At 29.2% G+C, this 24,247-nt stretch overlaps 1 protein-coding gene across 2 annotated transcripts in view; it reads left to right on the top strand.

The window, feature by feature from the left end:
- Nucleotides 1-24,247, top strand: part of Etf-QO (electron transfer flavoprotein-ubiquinone oxidoreductase) — an 88,846-nt gene that overhangs the window by 33,151 nt on the left and 31,448 nt on the right. For both annotated transcript variants that reach the window (XR_012758306.1, XM_075378907.1), the window contains exons 5-6: nt 10,069-10,265; nt 20,371-20,583. Coding sequence is in view for 1 of the 2 variants with exons in the window: in XM_075378907.1 (XP_075235022.1) it covers nt 10,069-10,265; nt 20,371-20,583 (410 nt within the window). In the remaining variant the exon portion in view is untranslated. The remainder of the gene's footprint in view (nt 1-10,068; nt 10,266-20,370; nt 20,584-24,247) is intronic.

Consider the following 24,247-nt stretch of genomic DNA (forward strand, 5'->3'; position numbering starts at 1 on the left):
ATCATAGCTCTAGAGATTTGCTACAAGAAGGAAATCAGTCAAAAAATGGGTTTTTCATTTCTTGATGTTTGACAACCCAGGAACTCAAAAAACAATGTATACATGTACGATGGCGTGTTTGAAGCTTAATAACGTTTGTCTGGATAAACTGGTTTTGATGAAATTTTGTATAGAGACGCGTGTATATGGGACAATTTGTTGGTAAAATTTTGTGATCAATATCAGCTGGGGAGAGAATGGGATTTTATTTTTTTCAAAATGTTGCAAATATTTATACACTTTATACAGCGCGTTTCATAATGTTCTTAGGAGTTAAAAAATTCAGTACAAAAAAAGTATTTCACTTATCTAAATGAAAGTTGTACGAGGTGATGCAGGGACTCAAACAGTTTTTGATAAAATCTATAAATGTTCAATATGTGCTCCTCTGATGACATGGCACATATCAACATGAAAGTCTAGCTCTTACCAAACTCGTTCTAACATGTCATTTTCGATAGAGTTGATTGCATTTATTATGCGATCCTTTAGCTCAGCGATATCGTGCGGATTGGTGGGATAAACACCTTATCTTTCACGTAACCCCAGAGAAAGAAATTACATGGCGTGAGGTCTGGTAATCTTGGTGGCCACAGCATAATGTGTTGGTCTTTTTCAGACGCACGTCCTGTAGCGCCGAGCTAATGTTAAGGTATTGTCGAACCTCGTTATGAAAACGGGCAGGACAACCATCTTGCTGGAAAATGAAGTCGTTGAGTAGTTGAGTCATAAGCCATAATTGTAACATATCCAGGTATATCATACCGGTTACTGTCGTTTCCATAAAAAAGAACGGCCCATACACTGCCTCACAAGAGATCGCACAAAAAACGTTTGCAAATATTACACTTCAATTTCATCGTTCCCAAAGATTAATTCTGTAACTAGCCAATAAGAATACCGTATTTTAATAACGAATCAAATATACAAAAACGATTGATCAATCAAGAAGTCACAAATTCCCACCAATCAGAACTGTAAAAGAGACTGACAGTTATTGATAAGGCACTAAAGTCAAACCAGTCACGATCCTTGTTTATTAGCCAATCATAAGGTGAGAATAAAACTTATTAGTTGGAACGCAACAAATTAACAAATAAGATAGATGCCATCCCTGAATGTTGTTAATGCTATAACTCATACCATTAAGAAACCCTACATTTTATCAGACACAAAGCCTTACAACCATCCAGAGAAAGATTCCTTTCGGCCAAACAAAAGATAGATTGTTGTCAACATAATTTTATCCGAAAATCATAAAAGCAGTATTTTTTTTTAACCAATATATATCCATTTATTATTCAACGAAGTGCATACATATAGTGCAAGATTTGAATTTAATACGTGAAAAATTTATTTTTATGGATTATACTTATCAAAAATTTCAAAAAGGAACCTGTCCGTGCGCAAAATAACGTATTAAATTTTTTTTACGTATTTTTCAACTAACATCGATATGTGTGGCACTCGTCAAAACAGGATATGGATTTTCTCGGATATGAGTATTAGATTTACATATTTATAATTCATTTCACCTGTTAGTTTTATCAGTCGAATAAACTTAAAGGCATATAGCGGTTTTAAATTTTGATTGTTCACCGGAATGGAAAGTCGGTCGATACACGATGACATGTAACAAAATAGTAAATAATGTTGATTTTACGAAAATTATAAGTAGTATTTAGTTTTTCCTGAAGAATCGCAAGATGTACGATAAAGCAACTGGAAATTTGTCTTTCAGGCCCTTAAAAGAGCCTGACTGTGTGATAACTAGTCTAAATACATAAATAAAAGAGAATCGAAACAATATAGATAAATAGTTTTCCTTGGTGATCGGATGTTAATAATTCTAATATATAAAAAACGATACTTCTGATATTAGAAAACGTGCTTCATAAAGGTTTGGAAATATTTTCGGAATTTTGTGTTCCCAGAAGATGTAATTTTAATGAAACTGAATAGAATTATATTGTTGACAGTCGGTATTAGAATTATAGGTTACGTTTTTCCAATAGCCGATAGGAAATGATAATTTTTCTTTGGTAGGTAAAAAAACGACATTATAGTAAATAAATATTTAATGTTTATAGGAGGGTTATTTCTATAGACCGCTAGGAAATTTCTCTCCTTAACGTTGACGACCCTGAGTCGTTCACGGTCACGTTAGAAATGTATACACTATATTGTTGTCTGTAATTTGTCGAGTTGAAGTATCTTTGGTTACTTGTGATTTATTACGTTACTAAATGAATAGGAAAATCCATGTTGCTGCCGACTGTGAAATACGTAGTCATACTTTTTTTAAACCGTCAATCAAAATGGTTAATTTGGCTGAAATTCGTAGGCAATTGTTTGCTGTGTGCGGTGATAACGTAATGAATGAAAGAAACGTCCGAAAATGGTGTGAAAGGTTTAGAAATAACAGAATTAATGTGTTTGTTGACTAACGTTCGGGAAGGTCCTCTATAATCACCGAGGATTTGTTGAAACGCGTCGATGATGAAATCAGAAAAGATCGTCGCTCAACGATATCCGACTGGCCGTTCTTTATCCTGATGATTCAAAAGCTGCTATTGAGCACATTGTTCATGACTATTTAGGCTTCAGAGAGGTTTGTGCACGTTGGGTGCCGCGCGTCTTAACCGAACGTCCAGAAACGTTGGAACGTCCATGAACGTATTTCACAGTCGGCGGCAACATCGACGTCCCTGAGCGATAGCAGGTTTGATTTACGAAAGTTTCTATCGTTTCATTCATCTCATTTTGCTAAAACTCATACTGTATTTACTCACGGAAATTTTTGACAATCATTTTATTCTAAAAGTATGTGCATGATTTATGAGATAGATTGATTTTATTGTCTATATTGAAATTAAAATGCGATAATTAGTGAGATTATTGTATTGGCTGAATATTTTATTTTTGAATGTTTTCAAAAAAAAAAAAATTGTTTGAAAATTCACATATATGAATTGACACGAGTAAGTACAATGTATGTCAGCATGTATGAGGTTATATCGTATATAAAATTACACAATTTGATTTGGGTAATCCTTTATTGTATAAATATGTTTATTAGCTAATCATATAGTATAATATTTTTCATCCACTCCACAAAGTCAGAATTAAAGAACATTCTTACTTTTACTTTTTTTTTGCTCATTAAAGAGCTTTCAGGCATAAGCCCAGCAGTGCTTTCTTTAATTTTTTTTTCTTTCTTTACATTTACACATTATAATAAAATATAATACATTAAAATCTATAGAACAAATATTTGTTCAGTCAAAAAAATAATTTTTTTTTATTTTAAAACTATTATCTAAAATTTTCGTACAAATTTTTTTCTGAATGTTAATACAGTACTGTATTAACATGCAGATATGTATGTATACTGTATTAATATACAGATAACATGTTATAAGAAAGTTTTAAATTTTTTTAGAAAAACTTTTTTGACTGAAAACATATTTGTTTTATAAATTTTAATGTATTATATTTTATTTTAATGTGTAATTGTAAAGAAAGTAAAAAAAAATTAAAGAAAACGTTACTGAAGATGGGCGCATATGCCTGAACGTGCATTAATGAGAAAAAAAAAGTAAAAGTAATAATGTTCTTTAATTCTGTACTTCATGGAGTAGCTGAAAAAATATTATATTATATGATTAGCCAAAATTTACATACAGAGGAGATACAGACTACAAAAAGTTTAATTTAAATAAATTAATAAATATATATTTATATAAATAGAGAGAGAGAGAGTGAGAGAGTATATAAAAGAATCTGAAACAGAGGCTTATTTATAAATAAATTCTTCTTTCACCCATTATTAATTTTGTAATTGTAGTTTTCGATGAATTAAACTTGATTTGTGTTCTTGCATTAGTAAGTTGCTTATTGTTTATCACCATGGAATGTTTACTGTACATTTAACCTTTGTCAATTAATTCTTGTGATAGTAGTAATATTATATTACTGTCCTTATGTTGAATATTTTTATAAGATCTTATTTTTGTTAGTTTATTTAATTCACCATATAAGCTTTGACTATTGTTTGTTTTGTTGTCATCATTTGAGTTGTGTAATTTTTATATTTGTTTTGTTTACCTAATTATTATTGGTTTAACTTAATTATTTCTGTCTGTTCTACTTTTGCCTCTGTCAATCAAAATAAATTATTATTAATTTAATTTAATTACAAAATAAATTATTATTCTTCAAAATAAATATTTTGAAGAAAACTTTATTCATCTTCCGAAAAATATATTTAAAAAAATCTGTCTGTAATTTATTCTGATTTAAATAAAAACAGTAAATCTCAATTACATGCATTTTGTGCTGAAAAAATACAGCTGCAGATTACCAGATACGAGACAGAAGTTACCTCTTAAAATTACTTTTATATATAAGCATTCCTAAAAATAATAAGCATTGTATGCCAGATAAAACACTTTATAGAAAATGTAAGGAATGAACTAGTTTTATGTTCATTTTTGTTGAGGTAATTTACTGTTGAACATCAAAATGTAGGCTATGTTCAGCCCTGCAAGTAACTCTTTTGTCATACATAGCAAGTAATGTAAAATAAACATTAATACTCTCAGAGAAAGCGACTTTAAATTCTGATTTTTCAGATGCTTTATGTATGTCACAATCATAAGGAAAATATGGTAAACAAACAAATTTGGTTTCTCTTTCTGTTAACAAACAGTGCAATATATACATTGCCTTTTATTTATTTATTTTTTTTTATGACCGCATAGGCTCACTTTGGTCAGTCCATTATCCAAGTCTGTTTAATGGGACTGTTTAGGCCTTGCAATCCTCCCAGTACATTTTCATACGTTCTGATCTTTGTGCCTTTTCTATTGTGCAAAAAAATGTTCTTGTGAGTTTATTCTTGTGAGTGTGAAGCAAGTGTTTTTGTTCTTGAATTTTATCTTATCTGTGGTCTTCTGATGTAAGGCCAATTTCCTTCAGATTCTCTCTTATTTCTCTGATCCATCTGCATCCTGTTTTGGTGTTTTTCGAATCGAGATTGTACCATACTAGTATCAGAAGTCTTGAATCTTGCATTCTCATGATATGTTCAAAGAATTGTATTCTCCTCTTATGCATGGTGTCTGTGATGGGTTCTAACACTTTGTACACAACTTTATTGGGCACAAATAAACCACTACCCGTCTTTCTGGTACTTTTTATTGATGCAGGTTCTTTCAATTTTCTGGAGTCTGTCCATCTTTGATTTTTTGTTCAGAGGGTTTGTGGTGCATAAGTGGCAGGCTTCTGGTTTTATAACTGTGTTGTAGTATCTTAGTTTTGTGTTTATTGATAGGCATTTTTTATTGTAAGTGTACCAGGTTAATTTTTGAGCTTTAGCTAGTTTTTTCTTCTTATTTGAATCTAGGTTTTTTGTTTAGGTTGTTTGTTATTATTTTACCGAGGTATTTAAATCTGGTTACTATTTTGATTTTATTACCATTTACGTTTACTTCTTTTAATTGTGTTGGTTCTTGGCGCATAATTCTGTCTTTTTGAATGATATTTTGAGGCCAATTTTATTTTGTAATGTTTTGAAATTCTAATATCTTTGATTTAACTTTGTCAATGTTAGTTGCTAGCAGTGCCAAGTCATCACCGAAACCAAGACAGTTTGTTTTGATTTTTCGGCCTATTTTTACTTGTGGGGCTAGATTATTTTTTTTTTTCAAATTTTGGACCCAAAATAAATAATGTAGTGCTTAAGGTAACAGACCTGTTTTTAACCTTTAAGTCTAAGGTACTAGTAGTACTTTAAAAAAAAATGGACTTTTACCAAAGGTCTTTCATTAAATAAATGGCCGCCAAATTGTAAGATTTTGAAAATATTTCATTTTTGGGGACCAAAAACCATATGTGTGACAGGTGGAAAAAATCTGAAATTTTTACAGCAGTAAGAACCTCTTGTGTAATTTAAAACCATATAAAACTTATTTTATATGGTTTATTCTGAACGTACATAATTCTGATTGTAAACATTGTAGAAGGCTCAGTTACTGTTCTGATTTCAATGTGATATGTTATATTGTTGCTAGTGTTAATGCTGTGGTTAGGTAATGTACACTTGTTTATATAGTAATTTTATTAGCAGTGAACTTCTCTTTTATGTGATATCTTTTATTTTCAATTTTCTTAATAGAAAAATTTTTATTTTAGCTATAGAGAACCTGGGGTAAGACAAAGTAGGTGCAATTGGTAGTTTTATAATTTATACTAACTTTATTGTTATTGTAAGAACTCTTGCATTTTATGAAAACAAATTATGGAGTGTTCAACTGGCATTCACACTGAAACAGTATGTCACAAAATGACTTGCATTAGATATTCAGTATTGTACAATATTTTAGAGTTTACTGAACAGCGAATAACATTGATAAGATGTGATTTAAGACCTAAATTTTTTGTTCTGGCTGGTGGGTCGGGTACTTGCTCTCTGTGTGTGTGTCACATACCAAAATATAAAATTCATGTTATCTGTTCTAAAAATGAAATTTGATTATAAAATTCTCCTTTCAACCATGGTATGTGGTATAGAATGAAACGTGCAAGCTGTCAGAATGTGAAAAATGTCCAGACACTAATGAAGTACTCACATTACTGCAAGAGAGGTGGGATGATTTTGATTTTGAAATTATCTTCAAACTGTGGGTTTCTGTTGACCGTTGTTAACTAACTACTCAAATTCTTCCATTTCAAGAATACATAGATAAACTTGCTGAAAATTTAAGTAATCTAAAAAGGCATAATTTTTTTTTGGAAAAAAAGAAGCTAATTTCCTCAACATTAAAAAGGAAAACTTGTAGGAGGGTGGATGTATTGTAATGGGAGACTTCTCTCAAAATTTTCCTTTTTTTGATACAGGATGAAGTCCAGTCATATTACTGGTGAAAAACCTGAAACCTATGCCACTGTACATCCATTTCTCATATATTTTTAAAAAGAAGGAAAATTACAAATCCAAAGCTACTGTGTCAATAGTGAGTACGTGAAGCGCAATACTACACCGTTCTTCTGCTTCCAAAAGCAAGCTATGAAGTTAAAACACTGTTGCCCTAAGTTAAACATTTTTTTTTCTGATGGCTCCTCAGCCAAGCATAACAACAAAAAAATTTCACAAATTTGTGCTACCATAAAGAAGATTTTGAAATCACAGCTGAATGTCATTTTTTTGGCTCATTCCTTGGAAAAGGACCATGTGATGACCATATTGGAACTGTAAAAAGGACTGTGACTAATGCAAGCCTTCAAAGGACAGTCAACAATCAAATTGTTACATCTTCTGAAATACACAATTATTATAAAGGCAATATTAAAAACATAATGTTTATTTTCTGCTCTAATAAAAATATTAAAGAAACTGAATAATACCTCAGTCCTCGTTATCAGGTAATCACAACAGACCCAGAAACAAGGAACTTTCACAGTTATGTCCAAGAAGTCAGAAATGTATTCTGAAAGTCCGAGTGATCTCTGAGTCAGAAACATTTATGTTAGTATCGGTACACAAGGATATTAGTATTTCTGATTGTTTTATAGGTTTACCAAAGCCAAAATGTAAAAATTATGTCTGCTGCATATACGATGGCAAGTGGTGGTTAGGCAAAGTCATTGAAGTCAAAATACATGAAAATGAAGAGGATTATCGAATACACCTTTTCAATTTGCAGGGTCTTGTACTTCATTCAAGAAATCATTGAGGGATAATCAAACATTGGTTCAAATGGAAAAAATTTTAATGATTCTCACACTTTCAGAGCTTTTTCTGTCAACTATTGGAAGAGGACACAACATTGCACCAAAAATGAATGAGGACTTGTCAGTTCTACTCAATAAAAAATGGCAGGAGCTCTACGTTATGTTAGTTAAGTTTGTTATCAAAAAGTGTAAGATTTATTTACAACTTCCATTAACAGGAGTAAAATAAGGTAAAAGTGAATTGAACAACTTGTTAATGTATTTCAATTGTTTACCATTTTGTAATAATTATTTATCATTCTGTAATTGACTATTTATTAACTATCAATATATTCATTCTAATGAGTTTAGTTGTAATTTTTTTAATCTGAAAAAGTACATAACATTAGTATTTTTGGATACGTTGTTTACGTTTAGAAGGAACTGTGTTTTTATCGATTTTGTTGGCTTCATTACTCATCAAGCCCTTTGAGTAACAAAATAAGTTTTATATGGTTTTAACTTACATAAAAAGAATTTCTATTGTAAAAATTTCAAATTATTGCCATCTGTCCCACATGTGGTTTTTGGGCCCCAAAAAACGAGGCATTTTCAAAATCTTACGAGTTGGCCACCTTTTTTTTTTTAATGAAGGACACTAGGTAACAGCCCAATTTTTTTTTTAAAAGTACACTAGTACCTAGGAGTTAAAAGGTATAAAACAGGCCTGTTACCCTAAGCCCTTCATTATTTATTTTGACCCAAAATTTGAATAAACAATAATATTTAAACGTAACTTCAGTAAACATTACAAGATTTGGTTATGTAACAGAATGAATTTTGATTACACTAACATGAAGTTCCATCTTTACTCTTTCCAAAAATCTGTTGACCCTCTGTACGCTGCAAAATAAGAACACTACAGCTGATTGATAAAGTAACAAAAATGGCTGTTTTTACCTGTTGGCTAGTTACAAAATAGTCTATTACTCAAGAAAATAATTTTTTTAAAAGTATAAAATAATTCTTTTTTCTACTGCAAGGTGGATAGTTATAATGAATGCACCATATATCATCAAAATCCAAAATAGGTGATGCACTGATCATTTTTTGAATTAAAATGGCATACTCCTTTCTTGAAATCTTAAAATGTTATGATCATGTTTCTGTTTCTTTTCCTGTTGTAATCCATTATTAGCTTGAGATTCGTGATTTGGTCTGAACAGTCTTCCAGGGTCTGAAACTTCCCTGGTATTCTTCTAGTTCTTTCTCGAGTTGTGTACCAATCCTGTTTAGGATGATTATAGAAAGAATTTTCAAGATACATTGTCTTAATTTTATAAACCCTAGTTATAAAAAAAAATTATAAATTTGACTTGAAAATTATTTCTTTTATTATTTTTATCCTTCTATTTGTAATTTTTTGCACATTGTAAATAAGTGAGCATTATTTTGTAAAGGGAAAAAGGTTTTTTCATCGACTGTAAGTGCCAAAATTGAGGATCATGGAGATCCTGATGCTTGCTGTACAATATTTGTTCTCAGTTTATCTTTTATCTAGGCGCTTTTGAAATATGTTATGTGATTTGCCAACAAGTTCGTGTGTGCCTTTTCTGTTTTGTTTTTTTTTTTACAATACTTATTTTTCCAAAATTATAATTATTGTTAAGCTGTGTCAGTCATTTAGTCTATTTTCACTGTACTTTTTTACTGATAAAGAATTATCAAATTTTATACATTATTTGAAATACTGTATTGAGTTTATTTAAATAAGCAATTATATTTGAACAAGTAGTTACTTTTTTCCACAGTTTATACATCTAGTTTTGTTGCATGTGTGAAGATAAATGATTGATATCAAATCATGATGTGGTCTTTCATCAAATGCTATTTTTTATTTCATTAAACTCTTGTTTAGTTAGATTAAGGGTACTGAAGTACAGTTTTATTTAGTAGTAGAATGGTCTTGGAGATTAATAGGCTTAGTGATTGAGTAAAACATAGTAAACAAATATCTAATGGATTGCTGCTGAGAAAATAAATGCTAGGAGAAGATAATATTGGGAGCAGAGAAAACCATGTGTAAGTAACTTTTTAGAAACTCCATTGTATTTCTCCATTACTTCTTACTAAGAAAAATAGTAGCTGCTGTTGTGAAACTGAGTATTCTATGGCTGTTCACAAAACTACGTGTTAATATATTTTTTTTATGTAACTGAAAAATCCTTTATAACATTTACAGTTTTGGTATCTATATTTGATTTTATTTTTCATTTGTACTTTACTAATTTTTTTTTCATCTGTATGTGTTTGTAGGTATGCCGATGGATAATCATGGTAATTATGTAGTTAGATTAGGGCATGTAGTAAGATGGTTAGGTGAACAAGCTGAGGCAGCCGGTGTAGAAATTTATCCTGGTTATGCCGCATCTGAAGTTTTGTACCACGACGACGGAAGCGTTAAAGGAATTGCTACCAATGATGTCGGAATAGCAAAAGATGGTTCACCTAAGGTAATTAAATTTAAATAATTCATTTTTTTTTAAAACACTTTTCAGTTGTATTTAATCACTGAAGATGAGTAATCTTTTTACTCATGGTAACATCCTATTACATAAGCATTTGGTTTTGGGTTGTTGAGTGGATGAGATGCCTTTATTTTTATTTGTTTTTCCACATCTTCTCTGAACATTTTCTAACATTACAGTTGGTCATTTCTTTCTAGAACTATCTTACAATTGATTTTACTTCCTGTTTTATAATCGAAGACATTTTTTCTTCTCTTTCTTTTACCATACACTTTAATGACCTAAACACCTCAATTTATTTGTATTTTTTTTTTTCAGTATCAGATTCCATACATCTTCCTTTCCACTATTTTACCCAATAACTCTTCAATTGTTTTTTATGTATGTGAATTATACTATACAGTTTCAAGTGTTATAAGCCTTGTGCAGAACAGAATAACATTTTTTTAAAGTTAAACTGTTCTGGAAAGCCTATAAGAAAGCCTATAATTCTCCCAAGGATGTTAGTTTTTTTTTTAAAGAGTAGCAAATGATATTACACATGATCAATTAACCCATCCTTGAATACAGAAGGGCGCTTAGTTTAAATATGTTAGCTTAAATACCAGATCTGATATGTTAAATATCAGATCTAGCTTAAGCAGTTTATTCACCAAATTTATGAATTTTTATTAAAAATATGGAAATTAACTGAAAATTATTTAATTTATTAATATCCTGAGATTTTAAATCGTATTCTGAAAATACTAAAATACAGAGTATGGCAGGAATAGAGATAACTTTTATATGTATTCAGGCTGTCAGTTTTAAGTTGAAAAATTTATGTAATCATTTTGAACGAAAAACGTTCTTTATGCTTACCTTAAAGAGTATGTTATTTAAATATAAGTACTCCCCAATTGTGAATTTAAAATTAAAATTTTTGCTACTCTTTAGCGTGAATTTAAAACTTTAAATTGTATACCCATCATTTCTACTAAAATTGCTATTGATTTGTCTTGAATATTAGTTTTCAGTTTTCCAACAGTTCTTAATAAAATATGTACTTTTGAAGTGGTCCTAAGGAAATAATCAAATACAGACATATTGGTGACGAAGTCTCCATGCAAACTATGATGAAAAATCACTCCTTTTGAAAATATTTCACTTTACAACAGCCATTGTATTCCTTGCTGTGTGTGCAGTTACAACATAGAGAGTTGAAACCACCCAGTGGTAACATTATCCTGTCAAGTTTTGAAATGAAGTAATCATGCAGCAGTATGATGTTGCACAATGAATTAACTGTCACTAATGTTCCTTCTTGTTCAAAGAAATAAGTCCCTGTGACACCAAAGGCTTTTGCCATATAATATCAAACGGTTAGATACAATGAAGTGGATGTTTGTGAAACATATGAACTTTTAAACTTTCATAGACATGTATGATTTTTGCTTGGAAATTTGCTGAATTGATGTGACAACTGGGTTAGAACTCTTCATTTTATGTACGTCAGTCCACATAAATTTTAACATTTATTTATAATGCTGTATCTGAAAAACCTTTGTACTTTTTTTACAGCTTTCGTTGTTTTTTCCTGTTTCATTGTCGAGGTATATACTGTATATCATAAAAATATTTTCTATAGATATTTTTTAAACCCAAAATTTATCTTTTATGCCAGTAAATTTTATTTGTTTTTCCTTAAAAGCTTTCCTGTTTTGGGTAAGTTGGTTTTTGATGCCTGTAGTTGTTTTTTATTCATCTTTTGTAACATTACTTACCAGTAAAAAACTTTCTATGATGTTTTAGGTATGGTCTAATATTACTTTTTATTATCCTCATTTTTTTATATTTCATCATCTTTATTTTCCTTTTGTTTGCTTTTAAATTGAATCTCTTTTCCACCTATAAATCAACTTATTATTAGTTTTACTTGACTGATTATCACCATGAGTCTTAATACTTTATAGTATTTTTGTTATTATTTTAACATCTCACTTATCCTCACTAAAATGTGTTAACAAAAATTATTTTAAAATTTATTCTTTTATAAGTATTTAAAGTTTTCCATTATTATTTTTATTATAATTATATATAAAAATTATTAAACAGATCTTAAAGACTTAAATCTAATTATTTAGAAGTACATTTTATATTAGTTAAATTAATAGAAAGCTTAAAAAGTTATTAATATATAAACAACGAACAGATTGGTAAACGAAGGAAATTGAATTGAAGGTTGTTTAAGATAAAGAATATTTATAATAGCTGAAAATAATCGTGCAGCGATAAATTAATTAATAATGATTAAATATTAGTTCTTTGCTGTATGACTATTGGTTGCTTATATGTTTCATATACTAGTTTTAAAATAGATTTCCCCTTCCCATCATCAAAATAGTGTTTTACTTATAATGTTAATTATGTTTTTATTTGAATTTTAATTGATAGATGAAAAATTAATTGACCAAAACAATTTAAATTAAACTGAAAAAGATTGACTAATTAAAATCTCTTATTATCGGATTAGAATAAAATAATCGTAACTAGTTTGTTATATTTATTATAAAACTTGAAGGATATTATAATATTTTAAATTAGTAAAATTATTTACAGGAAGTTAGTAGAAAATTACATAGCCAAATTTAACTCCAATAGTTCTCCAAAGTGGATGTTTGTATTTCCTCTTAACTCCTCAACAGATTTAAAAATATGAATGAAATTTTTACTAAATTATTTGAACTTTCTCAAGAAAGTTTTTAGTTACTGAAATATTCACAATTTATTTATAGCAGCTGTTTTTATTGAAAGTCTAAGAATGCTTCATTTCTTAAACTTGTAAATATTGAAGGAAGATCTGCAAGCATACCGAGTACTTAAAGTTAGGGTTGAGTTGGGATTATAGTTATTTATTTTAACTCGAGGTACGTGGCTAATAATTCAAGAAAGCTTAATCCAAATCTGTGGGAGAAGACTGCCTAAGTGATAAAGATGATGTTTGCAGAACAACATTGCACAGGACTTAGAAGGAGATCATCAAAGATGAAAAAGGATGCAAATAGGCAGCCATAGACAAAGTTATTAACCATTTTGTCCATATGCTCCTGTATATATTTTATATCAAAAAACAATTTAACCACCAAATTCAGTAACAGGAAAACCTAAAAAAAAGCTAATACCAATAGTTGACTTTCACAGGATCCGCATCATCATTTGGTATATAATTCCATAATTACATCAACAAAGAAATAAACATATAAAAATTTAGAAAACGTGAACTTTAACAAACCACAAAATTTGTAACAGCACAACTTCACTGCCATACTGGAATGATGTAAATTTAAAACATTGCATACTATGTTTGTAAACATTGTTGCCAACTGCTACCACCCACTATGTCTTTAATTAAAATATCTTTAAAAATGATCTGTTGGTTAATGATTTCATACTTTAAATTTATAAATATAATATTTTTCAAGTATAGTAATTTTTTTATTGTTAGAAATTTCCAAAATTTCTAATTAATTTTACTGTCGGTAATATTATGCTTACATTGCAACAAATGATCGGTCATATTAGACATACCCCTCTTTCTGTTTTTGTAATCTTCCATAAATCTTTTTTTAAAAACCTGTTGTGCCAATATAAATTTTTGTTACATTTAGTTTTACATATTCCCCTTAAATCCTTTTCATCATTATTATTCCTAAATATTTTACAATATGGTTATTCAGTTTGCATGCTTTTTTTTATTCATAAACATTAATAATATTTTTTTTATTGTTTCATTTGTATAATTGTATTCTAAGAAGAAATCTGAAATGGACACCACATGAATTCCTTGTACGTCTATTAAATTACATATACACTTTTTTGCTGCACTTATTTAATCTTATTTCATTTGAAAGTGAGATATGATCCTCCAATTCTTTAGTGAAAGTGGACAGTTACACGTTTGCTAAAATATTAGTTTTTATTAACATCAAATATTTATACAGTTATTAATTCACAATCTTACCTGAAATTTTAAATTACAGTAAAAGTCCCTTGATTACTCTTTAAATAAATTGTTTACCAAATAATCCAGTAATAAAAACTATAAGGTTCAAATTAATATTTGTAACCTGTATATAGGTTTACTACATACATACATACAGTATACAGTTCGCTAAACAGAATAGTTTAATTATTATAAACTTTTATTTATATGACACACCAGTAATCTTGTACATATTATGCACAAGTGAAAAATATTTTTCAACAATCACTTTAAGTTGAATACAATTCAAAAATAAATATACAATTTTTATTGGAATTTGCTAAGAAAACCCAAAAATAATACGATTCTAAATTATAATTTTCGATTAGTATTAAATAATCAGATCTTTCACCAAATTTTTTATTTTTATTTTATTTCACTAATAACTTTTTTCATTTTTTTTTTTATTGTCATTGAATTATTATTTATTGTAAATTTTTTTTACAATCACGAGTTAATAATTATTAAATCAATATATTTAAATAAAAAAAGAGAAGTTAAAAAAAATAAATAAAAAAAATTAGAAAAAACAAAAGGAGATAGTCTGATTTGAATTTGTGCCTTCCCTTTAAGATCCAGATATTTCATTAATTAAAATTTTAATTTTAATTTCGATTGCAATTAAAAAGGGAAGTGCCACAACTAGACATTACAACAGTGCTAAATCCAAAATTTCAAGATCCTGCGGCTATGTACAAACATCATGCATAAAATAGTCAAAATGGATTCAGGGATGGTCAAAGTGATTGATATTTCCGTTAAAATATGAAAATCGAAAAGTTTTGCAATCACAATATTTGCTTTACTTCATACATGGAAGTAAAAAATTATTAATAATCTCTGTGTTATTTATTTTCTTGTTGCAGTTTTGAAACATATCATGGTTCTTTATTCTCTGCTTTTTATATACCTTTATAATTTTACTATCAAAATCATTAAATACTGTTATATGTTTTATTGCACCTATGTTTTATTGTTCCTTGTATAATGTATAACTAAAAATTAGGTTTTTATATGTACCAATTTTTTGTGACCATGGGTGATTAGAATTTACATGTAATGCTTGTTGTGGGTTTTCTATTGAACGATGTTTATATAACATTGTTTTGCTTATTTCAATCTCAATATCTAAAAAATGTATTTTCTTTTCCACTTCACACATAAATTTTAAATTATCATTATAATTATTAAAAATTATTTATATATTATATCTTATATTTATACAATTATTTATATATTTTTGTAATCTAGTATTTATAACTGGATTATATATGCCAAAATATCATATCTTATATGTAATAGCATGTGGTGTTTACTCGATATACCATGAACTATAATACTTTCAAAATATTGTATAAAAATCTCTGACATAATTGCAGAAATATGTCAAAGGTTTACCTGTATGTAAACCTTTTATTTGTGAATAACATTAGTTCTTGTATTCAAAATACTTTTGGAGACAAATTTGTTACACTAGTGATTAATGCAGTTGAATACTGGGGTTTCCTTAAATTATTTTTTATTATTTCTGTTGTTTTATCAACTGGTATATAAGAGTACATGTTTGTGATATCATAACTTATAATTTTATTGTTAGAGTTTGCTTTAATAGATTTTAACTTATTTATTACTTCATAACCATTTTTAACACAATGTTTATATTCAAATTCATTTTTATTCTAAGCATTTTAGCTATAAAATATGCAGGTGCTGTTTTAAAATTTATTTATGGTCTTATAGGATTATTTATTTTATGTAACTTCAAAAATCCAGTAAGTTTTGAGGATGATTGTACATATGGTTACAATCTTTAGTAATAACCTACTTTATTATCATACTTAGATATTGGTTCATATTTAGGTATTAAATCCTTTATAATTTTTAAATATTTGTTTTTAGTTTTTTATAACTTTTAAATAATTTTCTTTAATGTAATGATCCGTACGTTTTTTGTATTTATTTTTATACTTAATGATTTGTGTATTAGTCTTATTTGATTTTAATAATATTAGATCATCATCATTAAGCTTATTTTTTAATTTGATTACCTCAAATTTTGTTGTCATATGTTTATTAATTATATTATCTTTTTTTATATTACGGCTAATTACATTTGTCATTTGATTCTTATTCAAAAAATCCAATCTTTCAATATTATATTCCATATCGATTGTGATATTTTTAATAGTATTATAGATGTTACTATCATTTAAGTTAAATTTGAAAGTTTTTTGAAATTATAAATTTTTCTTTATTATCAAAATATATAGAAGTAAAGGTCTAAAAATTGTTATTTAATCCTGTTTCTTGTTTTTGATATCTATTAAAATTACTGTTATGAGAATTAGGCTTATTATAATTTTTATGATATAAATTTTGAATTGCACTGTGTCACTTATTTCTTTTTTCTAATTCCTCAACTGATCTATCTTTTTTGTCAAAAGTTTTATTTAATCTCTCTCTATATTTCTCTCTTTCAAAATCAATTAAATCTTTTATGTGCATATAAACTGAAAATTCCAGCTCTAAGTATTTATAAATGTAATGAATATTAATGTATTATTAACAAAAACCTGTCCTTACCACGTATGTAATATGAAACCGAAATTTTTGTAAAGAAAATACATGTTTATTGTATGAAAATGATAAAAAATATTTTATTCGAAATGTCGCCTATCGCTACATTTTTCCCATCTCTCTGACAATTTATGAATGCCATGCCAAAAATCTGTTTCTCTTTTGAGGCAAACCAGTCATCGAGCCATTTTCGTACATTTTCATAAGAAGTGAAACGCTGCTTAGCAAGTGCGTGTCCCATCTATGCAGATAAATAGTAGTCAGACAGTATCAAGTCTGGTGAGTAAGCCGCATGTGAAAGTATTTCCCAACTGAACGCCTCAATCGTTTCCTTGACCAGTTTTGCTGTGTGATGGTGCATTATCATAAAGCAAAATCACTATGTTTTGCCTTTTTTGATATTCTGGTTGTTTTTCTCGCAATGCTTGATTCAAATCGATCATTTATTGTTGGTAGCATTCATTATTAATGTTTTCGCCAGGTTTTAGCAGCTCATAATAGATCACGCCCTTCTGATCCCACCAAACACAGAGCATTGTCTTCTTTACATGGTGATTTGGCCTTAAAATCTATGTTGATGGGTCGCCTGGAGTTACCCGTGATCTTTTACACTTAGGATTCTCAAAATATATCCACTTTTCATCACCTGCCATATTTCGATGGAGAAATGATTTTCTTTTGTACCTGGCAAGCAGCATTTTGCAAGTGGTTTTTTGGTTTTCTTGCTGTCTTTCATTCAGTTCAGATGGGACCCATTTTCCCATCTTCTGGATCTTTCCCATGGCTTTTAAATGTATGGAGATGACTTTTTGTATTACATTTAATTGATCCGCCAGTTGTTGCGTTTGAGAGTCATTCTCATCCAACAATGCTTGCAATTTGCTGTTTTCAAACTTTTTCTGTGTTCTTCCTTGTACTTTGTTTCTCACATCAATATCGCCTCTTTTAAATATTTTAAACCACTCAAAGCACTGTGATTTACCATGAGCATGTTCACCGTAAGCTTTGACAAGAATTTGATGCGATTTTGTAGCAGTTTTCTTTAAATGGTAACAGAACAACAATGCTGTTCGCAAATCATAGTTTATAGGTACAAAACTCTAGATGTTCAATGCTAATTAAAACTATGCTGTTGTATGAAACTTGTATTGTTGTGAGCTGAAAATCTTTGTCAGCTGTCAAAGAAAAAAATTAGATGAGGTTTGACAACTAGCTGTCAACTACATTGACAGCTAGGGCCATCTATGGGTTTCATATTTACACATCTGGTATAAGCCTGTTTAATTTCTAATATTTTAAGTTTTTATTTATTTTTTGTTTTTGTTGTTTATTGATGTAATTACAGAATTATATACCCACTGATGCTGCAAAATCCCACAAAAGTCGACTATTAGTATTAGTTTTTTTATAGGTTTCTCTTTTACTGTGTTTGGTAGTTAAGTTATTGCTTTTTAGTTTCTTTAGCACAGTGTTTTATATATATATATATATATATATTTTGAGCTTTTTTTTGTTTATTTTGTGGTGTACTCAAGATTATTCAAATATTTTTTGTAACACAAGTAACTTACCATAAAACTTGACATATTATATTGAAAAAAATAATAAATTTATAGGTTACATTTGATGTTATCTGCTATGAATAATTGATTTCCTTAGTGAATATATTCCTGCATGTATACAATTTACTGTAAATAAGATATTTTTATGAATACTTTCAAATAATAGGGTTAGGGATAATTGACTCACATCCTTACAAAAAGTATAAGTACTATTATTCGTTCTTCCTTTATCTATTAGCCATCTTTAACTTTTATTTGCAATAAATAATTTAAAAAATACCAAATAATGTTTATGTAAACAAAACGTTTTCATCTTTATGTAACTGCTAAATTGTTGTTATGTTTGGTCCAAATGTTTGACCACTTTATCAATTTTTATACATGTATTAGTAACTACCCCCTGAGATGTACCAGAAGTTATAAAACCATTAGTTGTTAAGAAATGTGGTTTACCATGTTACTTGGGACCAGTTTTTTTGTAAATTATTATTTTTAATTCAAATATACTATTAAATAACAAGAAAATAAAAATGTTTATAATTTTTTTTTTTTGGCTTAAATCCACACCTTTATCCATTTTTGTTGTCAAACAATCGCTATCAGTGTAAGCTAAAGAAATACTATTAAAAAAAATGAATAAAAAGATTAAGTAAATGTAAGAAAACATGATGAAAAAAATGATAAATATTAATTAATAAAACTGGATAGTCTGAGATGGAGGTTTCAATGGTTTAAGATGTGTTTAATCTAACTCTGCTTTTTATTGAAATTGCTTAAATTTATTTTTACTTTTATTCTATAAATGCTATTTGGTTATACTTGTTTTATAAGTATCGTTGTTTGTTAATTAATACTTATTTAATTTCAAAGCATTTATTTATTTTTTTATATAGTATTTCTTCATATCTACTGATTGTTTAATCAGATTAGACATCTAGTTTTAAATTTTATGTAAATAAATATCTTATGAACAGTTTTAAACTGGTTTTAGATTTTCCAATTTATTTCAATTACTGTTTAACCCAATTCTTTATTTTTCTACTTAAAAAGTAGTAATTCATTTGACAGAATAATTTTTTCTTTTTGTTTATAAATTTTTAATTATGTAATTTTGACTACTTACTTCTAAATACAGATAAGACATTATTAATAAAGTCCTGTTAACTAAGGCCTCTTTTTGCTGAGTTCCTGCCCTTATTAGTTTCTTTGTGACAAATCAGATGAAATATAAAATTAAAAAAAAAAAAATCAGTCAAGTTGCCACCATATCATACATATTTTACATTCTGATTACAAAATTAAATGATTAAAGTCTGCATAATTTAACACGTGTTAAAACAAGATATACAGTATTTATAAAATACTGTACATACATAATGTATTGTAATATATTCCATATAAATTATGAAAAATAATCAAAATAAATCTGTAAACTTGTACCTTTGTATGATGATCTCATAATGCTAAAGTAATCATAGGGTAAGAAAATTCAGAAGAAGATTTCCATTAATTTATTACCATTTTAGATATCATTAATTTAATTCGATACTATTTTGTATTTAGTTTAAATATCACTTTTATATTTAAATAAGTTGTATATATATAATTTGTATATTTAATGTTAATTATACAAGGCTAGTGAGTGAAGCAAGCATTAAGTTATGTTGGTTAACTTAAGTTGATATTGTATGAAGTTAAGTACACGAAATCGTTAGGTATTAACGATTAACCTAACCTTGACCTTGACCTAAACCTAACTAACCTTATGTATTAACCAAATACATCACCTAGTTAATTATCACATAAATACAATATTCTCGTATATTTATTGTAGTAAAACCTTTAGATGATAGTAGATTAATGGTAAAGAACAGAAAATTATATTGAATGAATGTATTAATTTATTTTTTATATTTTTATTTTATTTTAGGATACATTTGAAAGGGGTATGGAGTTGCATGCTAAGGTGACAATTTTTGCAGAAGGTTGCCACGGACATTTAACAAAACAATTGTCATCTAAATTTAAATTAAGAGAAAACTGTGAACCTCAGTCATATGGAATCGGTTTAAAAGAAATATGGGAAGTTACACCTGAAGTACATTCTCCTGGAAGAGTGGAACATACTATTGGATGGCCACTTGTAAGTAATTATACTATTTTATTTCCTGTAGTGATTTACTTGATAGTGTTTTATATTATGAAAGACCTTTAATAAGTTATAAAGATTAAGGTAGTACGAGAAAATCCAGTGTAAAAGTTTAAAGAAAATAATATATGGAGTGATAATAATAATATATGGAGTGAGTATAGTGATATTGGCATGTTGTGGAAAGTATGAATCTACAGCTGTAAATTTCTCTTTTGCAAATTTTGTTTGGTAAAATTTCATTTTACCAAACTCTTCCTAAGGTTCAGATCCATGTTGCTCAGAGTAGGCTTTTCTTTCTAAAAAAAGCTTCCTTTGCCATTGCAATTCTTGTCTTAATCTCTTCTTTACTTTTCCAGTCTTCAGTTAGTACTATCCCTAGATATCTATAACCTTTTACTTGTTGATTTTTTCTGCTGTTTCAACATCCATATCTTCCCTCTCATTCGCCTTCATATCTTTTGTTTCCTCACATTTATTTTCATCTCATATTCCTCCATCCCCACTTTGTAAAAACAAATTCCCATTTATTCTTACAGCTGCTTTTTGCTTCATATGCAATTCTTTGATCAGAGTTTCCTATCCATCCAATCAACTCCTTTCTTTCAAAATCATAAATAACTTTTCTTACTTTACTCTGTGAAATGCCTTTTCCATATATATAAAACACAAGCTCAATCCTCTTCCTCTTTCAAAACATCTCTCTCCAATCATTCTGATTAATCTCTTGTTCCTTTTCCTTTTCTGAATACAAACTGTTCTTCCTCACCATTCTCCTCCATTTTTGTAATCGACTTTCTATTCATAACTCTCAGCATTATTATTTGCAGTACTTTGTATCAAGCTGAGTGCTACTTTCTTCACATTTTTATGTTCTAACTGTTGTACGTGTCTGTATCATTATTGTTTTAACAAAATCTTCTTTCCATACTCCACTAACATAAATTTTATTGCAAATTGACAGTATTTCATCTATTCCTTCATCTTTTGGAAGTTTATTTACTCCTGTTGCTTTCCTGTTCTTCATGTCTAATAGGTTGAGCAATTTTAGATCTCAAAATTGATGGACCTTTCTCCTCTTCCATAACTTCTTCCACGTCAGCTTCCGATGTTTCCAGTTTTCTTCTCCTTACATACAAGACCTCTATGCACTCTTCCCATTATTTCTTTATCTCATATTCTTTATAAACTCTTTTACAATCTTTTTTCTCAATTTCTTTCATTTATTAGTAGGATTTCTTCCCATGTGGCATTTTTTACTTTCTTATACATGTTGTCATACTTCTTTTTCTTTTCTAAATCTTCTATGTCTTTACATTCTTCTTTTAGCCACCTTTCCCGAACTTTGTGTTTCTCTCTTTTATTTGTTATTCAGTCTTCAGTAGAATTGTTGTATTCTCCTTTTTTGTTATATAATTTTTGTTTTCTTCAATTTTTCGTATCTTTCTTCTGTTAACCAAGGTTTCTTTGCCTGGGTGCCTTCATAGAAACCAATCCATTTCTCTGAAGCTTCCCTCATAGATGATTTTATCCTTGTCCACATTTCCTCTGTAGCTTCATTTTCCATCATTAATAGAATATGATCACTTCCCATGTTGGCTTGTAACTGCATTTCTGTATCATTTTCAACCAAAAAATGATCTATCTGAAAGTGAGATCCATCTATTGGTCTTCTCCAAGTATATCTTCTTTGTTTATGATTCTTAAAAAACTTATTCGTAATGAACAAATCCTTCTCTTGGCAAAATTGAACCAGCCTGACTCCTCATTCATTTTGTGTTCCCAGTCCAAACCTGCCCACCACTGTCTTTCCATCTTTGCCTTCTCCCACCACTGTGTTCCAGTCTCCCATAATTATTTTACAGCAATCCCATTCGTTCTATAATAACTCTTCAATGTTATTGTACATACTCTGATGTTGGCATGTACACTGTAACTATTACTAGATCTTTTGGCAGTCTTTCAATCCTTAAAGCCATTACTCTATCATCCAGATAAATTACTTTTTGAACCATTGCTACGTTATTTTTTACAGTTACTCCAACTGCTTTTTTCCTCTTTCAGTTCCTGAGTAATATAAGGTAACTTCACCACTCCTCAACTCTCCTTTTCCTTCCCATCTAACCTTGCTTATTCCTGTTATATGCATTTTATTTATTTGTATCCATTATTTAACTTTCCAACTTACCTGATGACAATAATGTTGCTCAGATTCTGTGTATCTATTCTTATTGCTTTGTCTTTTCTATGACATTCCTTCTGCTGCCTCCCCTGGTGATCCAAATGGGAAGTCATTTTCCCTCCAGAATGTTTAACAAAAGAAGACAGGGTATTTTGTATCCTAATGTCACTGACTTCCTATAGAAATTTCTTTCACTTTTGGGGGTGATTTCTCACTCCCAGGGCAAAAGAGTGACCCAAACTCCTATCACTCATCCATTCTCCTAAAAGGCTGTTGGCATATATAGGGGCGGAGCACCTTATCCTAGGAGCTGTTCAGTACTTTCATTTCATAGCTGTTTGTATATATCAACCAACTATTATATAGTCATCAATTGTTGCCCCCTCTCTACCGCAGGGAAGTGAATTTCAGGATTTTCCTTTCATGAAATCTAAGACCTAATTGTATCTCTTAGATGCTTTAGTACTTTTAGAGAGAAAGATGATAAAGGAATGATAAAAAAAATGAGACTAACCAACTTGTCTGATTAGTAGTTCAGGTGACATCAGAGAAATATTTCAATTCCTGTTGGGCGATAAAAAAAAGATAGATTGACTTAACAAAATGATTTTATTACTAAAAGTTGAGTAGTATCTAACTTATTTTCCTGCATAATCACCAAAACAATTGAGGCATTTATTGTACCGTGATATCAGCTTTCTGATGCCCTCTTCAAAGTAGTTTGCTGCCAGTGAAGTAAGGTATGTCTTGACAGGTTCTTGAAGTTCTTTGTTGGTGGGGAAGTGTTGTCTGCCCAACCATGCTTTCAATTCTTGAAAGAGATGAAAATCACTAGTTGCTAGGTCTGGACTGTATGGTAGATGGTCGAAAACTTCCTACCTGAATTGTTTGAGAAGGTCTTGTGTCATGTTTGCACAGTCGTTGCATTGTCGTGGACCAAAACCATGCCAGATGAGAGCATGCCTCTTGTTTGTTCTGGATTGCTCTGTGGCGGCGACGTAAAGATTCACAATAAACTTCGTTTGTTATTGTTGTCCTCTGCTCCAAAAAGTCCACCTCAAGACGTAGCTCGACTCAGATTGATGTAATGGAGCCAGCATTGGCAGAGGTTTGGGGGGGGGGGCTGCAGTCACATGATGTACAGTCCTGGCTCCCGCCTATTCATGTTTACTAAGATGCTTGATTGGAGGTTGAAAAAAAAAGCAGATACTTACGGATAATGTTAAGTTAGGATGAATACTAGAGTTTAATAAGTGGCAATAAAATTTTTTGTGTGCCATTTAGTAAAATATCATATGTTCTAGGATAGAACAGTTTTTTTAAACAAAAATCTTTTCATCCACATTGTCTTTTTTTTTACATAACTTAATTTATTATAAATATTAGAAGCTATTTTACAGAAGTTGTATTAATTTATTGTATTACTGTTATATTATGGCTTAGGTTCTTCCTTATGTATTTGATATTAAAATTACT

The sequence above is a fragment of the Lycorma delicatula genome, chromosome 11 (assembly GCF_047948215.1).
Source record: "Lycorma delicatula isolate Av1 chromosome 11, ASM4794821v1, whole genome shotgun sequence".
Lineage (NCBI taxonomy): Eukaryota > Metazoa > Arthropoda > Insecta > Hemiptera > Fulgoridae > Lycorma > Lycorma delicatula.